Genomic DNA, 9955 nt, shown 5'->3' with positions numbered 1-9955 from the left:
GGATGGTGATTATTTTGACCTGCTCTAGATACCATGAGAAAATTCACTTTCAGTAATAATTCTTTTTTTTTTTTATATAGAATCATTTACGGTATTACAATTTTCTTATAAAAGAATTATGGTAACAAACTACCATAATAATAATGAGATAATAAGGAATAAGATTCTGACTCAATATATGAAAATATATATTCAATATAATCTATCTTTTATTTGTATTATATTATCAATTATAATTTACGCATTAATATTGACGCACTTATCATATGCAATATACGAGTTTTAAAGCTAGTTGTCCTGTATATGTTGTGTTAGTAGCTCATAAAAATGTATAAATGGTTTCTACTACTTTCACAAATGACATACACTGTTTACCAAATGCTTGAAAACCACCATGATCCGAAAGAAATAAGGGCAACCGAAAAAAGGCATTCTTAGCGTTGCCGTTTATTGGAGGAATCTAGGTTCTAAATACTTTCTATTATATTATTTTTAACCAAGTATTTTAAGTGGTAGTGTGATTCACGATTCTAATATTTAATGTATTTTAATTTTAATTTTTGTCATGTAATGTAATTTATGCAATCGTTATTTACTTTCCAGTGTAATTTTTGTCTCTCTCGTGTCTTCAGCATTTGCTGCAGAATCTACACATTTTATATATTAGGTTTTTCGAAAACAAGAAAAGAAAAGCGTTTAACTCTTAATTACTTTAGTAACACACCTTTAACTCTTGAAGATAAACCAAAGAGACAAGAATTATGCACTTAAAACATGAATGGCCGGTAACAGAATTCACACGATCACACTCAGCTCTTTATCGTCAATATCTATAATTTAGCTATGAAACACCTCTTCCCTCGAACCTGTTCATATTCATAAAATATATGTCATATGTGGAATAAATACGAATATTAAATGATAAATCTCTTTATTTGTGGAATCTCTTGCATAAAATTGTTTCTTATTTTAGGAATCGTTATTGGATGGTAATTTAGATTATATGTTTATAATTTCATTAAAAATTTAGATGCTAAAGAGGATGCTCTCAACACTTTTTTTGTGTAGGAGTTAGTTTTATTGTAACTACACTTCCGGGTTAAAATGGTTGTTGACGACTCAACAACAGAGCCTTCTCCGAGAATTATTAAAAACTTTGGGGTCGAAGACGGAAAAAAATTGGGCCATAAATAAAAGAGTTTTTAATTGGGTTTAAGCAATTAATTTTTTGAATGAGCTTACTTATTTATGATTTGGGTTGTGGGAGAAAAGGTTTATAAAAATGGACTTAAATGAGTTGATTAATTGGGTTTAAACATTAAGAAAACATTTTTTTTTTCAAAAAATACATATAATTTAAAAAAAAAATCAGGCCTACTGGGCTGGGAATGGTCGACCCCCCCCCCCCCCCCCTTCCACGGGTTCATTGCCGGCCGGCCCTGCCTAACAACATCTTGTTTTAAATTTGAGAGTTACATAATTTGTTTTGAGAATTTTTTTTTTTTTAATGGCAGCATTATATAAAAAGGGTACCGGCAAATTACCTATTCGCCCCGACGAAAAATTACAAAAAGACACTTGCACGTTTGTTTGAGAATAAATTAACAGCAGTTTTTAGTAATATAATACAATCTCGGTAGAAAAACATGGCTTGAGTGCAGTCCTTGTCTTGCTGCCAATAAAAACCTAATAGCCCACTCTTCTGTCACCACAAGTTGCGTACTGTGTATAATTTCACAGCCATATGTTTTACCTAGACAATAATGCCAATCAATATTGAAAAATTGTCAAAACATTATTAACGATAAATGATGGTGAAATTTCTAACTTGATTAAACCTTAACATAAATAAAGTATGTCGTAAAAGAATAAAATACGAACACATGATTTGATGGCTTGACAAGTACTTTTGTGAGCCCAATATGAAAAGAAATCATGAGCCCGGCCATATGTTTGACATTTACGTCCGATGATATGTGATAACAACTAAGACTTACACTGCATTCTCGAGTTTAAAACACAAGAAAAAGAAAGGATAAGATTAGATAGGGGAAGAAACTAAAAGAAATTACATACTTGAAAGGCTTTCTCGAGTTAAAAGAAAATAAAAGAAAAGAAAGTTTTAATTGCATTCTTGAGTTAGATTAGAAGTAAAAGATAGGAAAAAAAATTATAAATTTACAATTATGCCCTCATAAATGTGTAATATAGAATTGCTGAGAGGGTATATTAGTAATCTTCTAATGGGTTATAAAATTTTCCTTTACAATCCGGTCATATTTGTAAGGAAAGTTTTTAATGAAAAAAGGCCTAACTTTTCCTTCCATCCTCTTTCTTTTCCTTTAATGAAAAAACTCAAGAATAAAAAAAAACAAGTTTTCTTATTCTTTTCTTTCCAATCCTTTAAATAAAAAACTCAAGAATACAGTGTTAAACTTTTGTAATCTTATTGACTAAAAGAGTTTTTTAACATGACATGTTTCCTTTTTTATTGTGTTTCTGAGTGGGCCTGTAAACGAATCAAATGCTCGGTGAACTGTTCGTGAACTGTTCGACGGGAAGTTTGTTTATGTTCGTTTATTTAATAAATGAATGAACACGAACAAAAACTTTTGTGTTCATTTAATTAAACGAACGAACATGAACATATGTTCCGTTCATTCATTTATATTCATGAACGTTCGTTTATGTTCATTTGTTTATGTTCGTTTATGTTTGTTATTTATGTTCATTTATGTATTAATATAAAATAATTAATTATTATCTGGATAATCCATTAAAGGTTTTATATTTATTTAATTTGTGTTCATTTAAGGGTTTTCATTTATGTTTGCCTGTGTTCATTCGATTCCTTAATGAACGAACACGAACATAAAATCTGATTCGGTAAGTGTTTGTGAACACATTATTTCCTTAACGAACGAACATGTACAAGGCCTTGTTTGTGTTTGTTCGATTTCATTTACAGCCCTATTCCTGAGCCAGCCAGGTCTAAAGCGTCAAAATCAATATAGGCGATTGAAATTTGGTTTTATAAAAAATCATTTAAGTATTAGAGATAGTTTAATGCTGTTAAATAAAGTTTCTCTTTTAATTTGAATCTACGTGTCATTTGCGCATGGTCTAGATTCTCGTTTTTCTCATTTGAAACACTTTATTATAATACTAGTTTTGTAGTCGTGTATTACACTGGTTTTGTCAAATAATAAAGATAAATAACGTCCGTTATTTCAGTTGTGGTTCTCAAAATACTTATGAATTAATTTAATGTTGACTTAATGGAAAAAACAAACGAGGTTAACGAAAGTACTAAAATAGCATGATTTTGGAAACACCCGGTGTTGATTTGCAAGAAATTTGAAAAATATACTAAAGTTGCGTAGTTGGTCAAACCTCATGTATGAAAATGACACTTAATTCAATAATGAATAAAATCCACACTATGTTATAACCCGTTAGACAAAATGGTTTTGATCCGTAACCCATGAATAGTTAGAATGAATGAGAATTGAGATTAGGAATTAGAAGAAATGTAAGTTTGACACATAAGCTATAACATTTTCTTTTATTAGTGTAGTAAGATCACCATAAATAAGAATAATAACAAACTCCGGCTTAACCTTTTAGAGAAAATAAAGGCTACTTTAATTTGTAGTTTCATTTTTCATTTTATTGTTATGTATAAGCATAATTGCAATTTTCAATGATATGGTGCATTTTTACATTTTACTTTTTTATATTGCAATAGCTGGCGATATGATTTTTCGGATTAATATCCAAGCTAAACTCTGAAGCCAGTATGGGCCCGGTTAAGGCAACATAATCTAGCAAGAGTGGGGCAATAGGACTTTCCAATTAAAGAGTGTAGTGACCTAACATACAAGAGAGTCGTCGTTCTAAAAAAAGATTCAACGCTTTATTACATACATCTTTGATACTTCCCGCATAAAGCATTTCTAAAATATATATGTTAAGTGGTGGGACTCACCAAATGACGAAGCTTAGGACGAGAATGCAGAACGCGAAAGAGGGTTGGGGGAGGGCTTAAAATTTCTGAACGAAAACTTGTAAATTTACACTAGTAAGCAAAAACAATAAAAATAAAAATAGAATCTGAAGGGGGTTGGGGCCATCCCGGGCCTAAAGGAAGCCTCACCCCTGAACTCACCATATCCGAACTTCATTACATTAGTTAGCAAAGGCTAATAAAAAAGCTCACACGAAACCAGCCTTTCACATCTATCACCAAAGCAAACGTGAAAACGGGCGAAAACCAGGGTACCATACGCTGACCCCAACTTCCCTCAGCGTAGACAATATGGTTGGTCGTATCATCTTGGTAGGGTAGCTTAAAATACAATGGTAAAGTTAAAATGCAAATTGAGACAAATATGAGAAGTGTGAGAAGGCTTTGTGGCCACACAAAAACCTCTCAAAAAGAATAAAAAATAATAAAAAATTATAACTCAATATATAAAATAAAAAACAAAAACATTAAAAAACCAAAATGTCTCCCCCCTGTCATTCCCGTTCAAAAAAACCGACGAAAAGACACAATGCCGAGAAAAAAGACACAATGCCGAAAATGAATTAGCAAAACAATGATGAACAAAAAAGGCACAACAGATCGCAAAATATAACACAATGCCGAACAAAATATGACATAATGTTGAGTAATATAACAAATATCAAGAAAAAAAGACACAATGTCAAGAAAAAAAACACAATTAATTACGAAAATAAACAAAAAAAACAATCATAAATAAAAAGACACAATGATCTTTTTCACTCAATATTGTGTCCTTTTTTTTAGAACGAGGAAGATTGTGAAAACATTTTTATGTTTTTACATTTTTCGTTTTTGTATTAAAATTTGAATTATGATTTTTTTTAATTAATTTTTCATTATTTCTTTTTGAGGGTTTTTTATTTTGCTACAAATACTTCTCATCCTTCTTATTTTTGTCTCAATTTATAGAATAACGTGACCCAAAATACAATGGTAGAGGTAGCGATGTTGTGTCAAAAATGAGTTTAAATTAGTAAGGAAACAATAATACGTACAAGTCCAACAGCAAAGGTGACAAGTATAACAAATCATTAATCCTAATGATAACTCCTAAACTAATTTAAAAACAAAAATAAATAAATACCGACTTCAATTTTGATATCATAAGGCGGGTAGGAGCATTCTCGGGCACCCCCATGACGGGTTGGGTTTGTCTAGCGGGTACACCGACAATGGCGATGCGGGTACACGATGAACCTGGGAATCTTGGTTCCTTGCTATCAAAGAAAGATGGGTGTGAGCCGTTGGGCAATGTCTATATATAATGTCTTTGTAATTAAAAAAAAGTTTTTTAATCATTTAAATGTCACACTCTTTTTACCCATTTAATTCAACACAAAACCTATCATGTTCAACTAATGTTTTACAAACACACAGCCTAAAACTCTATGGATTAAAATTAAAAAAAAAAACATTGGTGAAAGCAACTTGAGCAAGCTGATGCATGCGAGAACAGATGGTATCACCTTAAAAGTAAGTGGTTCGAGGTCAACTATAAATCAAAGTCAACTACAACAAATGTTTACACAACACCCACGTATGTACCCGTTCCAACCATTTGGCTATCCAGTAATGCTAAATGCTGGCGAAGCAATGAGTAACAAGCCTGGGTGACGGATAAACAATTTGATCGGGACTTGAAGAAGTTTACGGAGTTGCATGACCATGTCATTGGGGTGTAATTTTAATGAAAGTTTATTTTTAATTTTGATTTTAAAAGTATAATTAATTTTTAATTGAAAAAACAATATGAAATCGTCCACAATACTTGAAAAGAGTGACGCCACTAAAGATTTGGTTACTCTTAAATAGGTCATGTAACAGTGAAGAATTGATAGGGTTCCATGTCACTTTAGATGAACACCCTAACAATAAGCATAAAATTTAAAAGGAAATGATCAAATAAATTAACTTAAAAAGTAGGTTTTTCATTGGGCCTGGTTCAACATTAGAACGTATAGACTAGGATGTCAGGATGCCATCACATTGGACTCATTCACTCGCCTAACTTTACTTAACTTGGCCCGCCAGGATGCTAATCATCCATACAAAACGGAACCTAAACTCATTTTTTTTTTCTTTTTAGTTCTTTTCCCTTCACTATTCACTGGGAAAAATCTCCCATTTCCATACACCACTTACTATACTTACTTCTCTATGGTAGATTCAGGGTAACTCGAGTGTCGAAAGGTCCTTGAGACTTCAACTTCGATCGAGAGCTAATGGGTTGTTTATAATGTCAGCAACCTTGTACTAGTATGTATGGAGGCATAGAGAAATAAGTGTATTGAATGATGTACCTTTCCCCTTTAAAAAGAGAAGGATTAGTTGTACAGGACACATTAAGCCATGTCAAATGCGAGCTTAGTTTATTTTAACGTGTTGGGGGATGTTTTTACTTACAAAAAATATCATATGATAAAAAAAGTTAACCACACTGGCCAGCCATCTTATTGCAGAAGCCAGGCCAAGACCTTCCCCAACCGAAGGTAGGCGTCGTATGAGAGCAACCTATCATAAAGACAACTCTCGGGTCTCGGTTTATGAGAAAGGTGATTAGGATATCCGAGTTTAGCAAGACAGCCCCCAAAGGCCCAAATGCCAAACAAAACATTTGGTCCAGACTAGTGGTCACGATGAGACTAACCATTGCGCTAAGACCCCATTCTACCCACAGACAAATCTACTCACCCGCCAGTGCCGCATAGGATTTTTAGTTTTTTACCCATTTGTCCCACAATCACATGTATGTTACCTCCAATACTATCATACCTAATCTCTCCAATCTCCCAACAAACAATCCATTTACTCCCAAAAAAAAAAGGTATAAAACATTTATTTGGCCCGCATAAACCACATTCTTAGCCTGCGTGCGCTGCGCTGCAGATGGTATGAAAGACACGGTTTAAGTTTAACACACTTAAACAACATGATCATATGATTTCATTGTCTACTTGCTCATAAACACCTATCCGATTCACTAATTTTGTAAACAGCAAAAAGATGTTTCACATATTCAAAACCGCAACTAGACATTGTTCAGTTAATATCAAAACCAAGTGTAAGAAGTCAATTCAACTACACCAAATGAAGCAAACAAAGAAACTGAAATTCAAGAATCAGTTAAACTTTTCTACATGGCTAATTAATCAACGTAAACTTAACCTCGAATGATCAAACCCTTGGAACGGTGGGAGCGGCAGCCGCAGCAGCGGAAGAAGCCGCACCACCAAGGAAAGACAAGAACCCACCATTCCCCTGATCCTGCTCATCCAGAAACAGATCCTCGGGGATCTTAAACCCTCCATGCACACACAACACCCCCAACCCAACCAAAACAGCCGAGATCAGAACCGACCCAACATTCGTCAAGAACACAACGACAACAGTAGCAAGCGTTAATATGGCGAGCGTTTCGCGTTCCGAAAAGGCGCGGTGGCAGATGAGGAGAGGCTGATCGGAGGGACGGAAGAGGTAGAGGAAGATCCATGCGGCTAAGAGGGTGAGGAGGAATAAGAGGGTTAGTGGGTGGGTGATGAGGGATATGGTGATGATGATGGAGAGGATGGTGGTGTAGTTGACGCGGTAGTATGAGAAGTTTTTGCGGATGCGTTGGGTGGCGTCGGAGATGGAGTCTGGGCGGCCGAAGGTGGTGCGGTCCAGGAGTTCGGCCCACGGGCGGTGCTGGGAGAGGGAGTGGCGGAGGGAAGTGGAGAGGCGGGTGATTAAGAGGCGGAGGGTGGAGGTGGGAGGTGGTGTGGTGGTGGGGATTGATGGTGGTGGGGTTGTCATTGTGATTTGGATTTTGGAGGATGTTGGTAATTAGGTGTATGAAGAAATGCTAGGCGTTTGTTTTTCTGTTACTAGTGTGCACCCGCGGATACTATTGTATTATAGAGTGAAGATGTAACCTCCAACTCTTTCTAAATAGCACTTCATTTTTTTAAGACTCTTTAGAACCAACCCAATACTCCGATGAGCATTTTTTTAAATGGGTAGTTAAATGTTTATATTGATTTTGACGTTTCAGGCTCGACTCACTCAAGAACGAGGAAATCCACAGGTGTGGGAAACCCCTCTTGAGTCAGCTTTCGAATTTGAGATGTCAACGATTCCAAGACTTAAGCATCACCCATGCGCTATTGGACCAGAAAGGCAATTGCAATTCATTTAAGAACATAATTAATAAGGCCATCTTTATTGGTTTAAAACTGAAAACGTTCATGTGACGTCGTTGCCACATAGGTTAAAAACGTCCTAAAAATGTGTTGGTTTCATATGAAATTAAATAAAGAAAAAAAAAACATTACAAGAAAAGGTGTGATGTGTCTACATTTGAATCTGACAGTTAATTACACCATTCTTCATGCCCCGTGCTCAGTGTCCGCAACATGTTGCTGCTTGATCATCATGGCTCATGTGTTTTGGTATTGGGGTGTTTTGTCTTAGGCGCCCACTACGTATGCCCTAAAATATTTAACCATTTTTATTTTCATTATTAATTTTTTTGCGAGCGCGTCTTGTAAAGTGGTAAGAAGGTTGTTTCTTACACTATTAATTATTATCTTGTGAAATTTGATCACCAGTTAGATTTCTAATGTACTCAATTTCATAATTGATTTTCAAAGAAAATTCGTTTTGACGTGTGAACCAATTTTCGTTCGCCCGTATATGATTCACTAGTTTCATAGAACTTACATATAGTTGTATGGATTGGGAACCAATCAGTTGAGCATTAATTCTTCATTGGTTATTGTTTCGAATAACATCCAATTACGTGATGAAGTGTTTTCATGACAAATTGACAATGAACCATAGATAGCCAAGAGAGGATAAATCGGCTTGTAAAGCACAAACTTTAACCTTAAGAACTACTCGCATACCTATATCTTTAATAAAACTTTATTGGGCCAAAACTTCTAGGACATAAACCCTTTGCTTTTTTAGTTATTGGGCCGGGCCAGATAAAGTGAACAAACTATATTCATATAATACTTTATTTGTTTCCTAATACATAATAACAAATATTATTACCGGTAGATATAGATCATATATTACAACACAAATTATTTAAAAAGTTTGAACATTGGCGAGAACCTTAAACGAGTACAAGATGAGGTGATCTAGTAGCTTGTGGTCGAGTCTTGTTCCCAATTGGTGGCCTGCTTCCCGATCTTTTGTAGAGCTTTGACAACTTGTGCGTTTGTGACATTTCTAGCAACAGTCACCTTGTTTAGTCTCGTATCAACATCATACGTCTCAATATCTGTTAAATTAAAGTAACCAATAAACCGTTTCAACAATAGTATATTAGTCGAAAATTAACAGTACGCACCTTCGATCTTCTTGATGGATTTTAAGATCATCTTAATGCACTCTTCACAGTGTAATCCCACCTTCAATTCCACCACCTGATTCATATTAAACATTATTAGCAGCTAGCCAGTCACAAGGGTTAATAATATTATGTAAATGAGTTTGTGAGGATGATGATACTGACGTTAGTCATTGGATTTGTTTGGAAGATGGTGTGAATGTGAGTTTAGAAAGCTGGATTGGAGGGGTGAAAGAAAGATAATGTGAAGGAAAGGTTTGTAAGAGGAATTGGATTCGGTGGGAGGGAATTATAGAAATAGAAGCCACTTTTGATCTTATCAATCAGGAAAATAGTTTGCAATAATCATGCATAACAAGGCTTTTATGAATATCTTTTTTTTGTCTTTTGAAGTGGCCCACTCTGTGTTGGTGTTTGTTATGGAAAATGCCTCCTTGTAGAGAGAAAGGCGATTTTACATTTTCTTAACCCACTTTGAAGAGCCTGAAATGGACAGCAGAGTAGAGGTTCTTTTAAGGTTCGGGCTCTCATACCAACAAATATTGTCTGCT

General features: G+C 34.8%; 1 protein-coding gene and 1 pseudogene across 1 annotated transcript; both read right to left on the bottom strand.

Annotated features, from left to right (window-relative positions):
* Window positions 1-7243: 7243 nt before the first annotated feature.
* Window positions 7244-7861, bottom strand: LOC143566078 (PRA1 family protein B3 pseudogene; annotated as a pseudogene).
* A 1289-nt stretch (window positions 7862-9150) lies between these two features.
* Window positions 9151-9610, bottom strand: LOC143566076 (copper transport protein ATX1-like). The gene is made up of 3 exons (XM_077052862.1): window positions 9570-9610; window positions 9405-9480; window positions 9151-9335 (listed from the first exon to the last, which is right to left on the bottom strand). Exons 1-3 carry the CDS (start codon window positions 9576-9578, stop codon window positions 9193-9195), a joined length of 228 nt encoding a protein of 75 aa, XP_076908977.1. The 5' UTR covers window positions 9579-9610; the 3' UTR covers window positions 9151-9192.
* Window positions 9611-9955: the final 345 nt, after the last annotated feature.

Source organism: Bidens hawaiensis, unplaced genomic scaffold (assembly GCF_021521415.1).
Source record: "Bidens hawaiensis isolate Kalapana, Puna unplaced genomic scaffold, B.hawaiensis_p1.1 tig00022689_1, whole genome shotgun sequence".
Classification (NCBI taxonomy): Eukaryota; Viridiplantae; Streptophyta; class Magnoliopsida; order Asterales; family Asteraceae; genus Bidens; species Bidens hawaiensis.
The sequence above is the reverse complement of the archived record's forward strand: the minus strand, read 5'-3'. Positions and strand labels throughout refer to the sequence as shown.

Excerpts from the sequence above, each read along its gene's own strand:
- LOC143566076 (XM_077052862.1), bottom strand. Across the intron at positions 9,336-9,404 it reads ATCCATCAAGAAGATCGAAG|ATATTGAGACGTATGATGTT; the intron begins GTGCGTACTGTT and ends TTAATTTAACAG.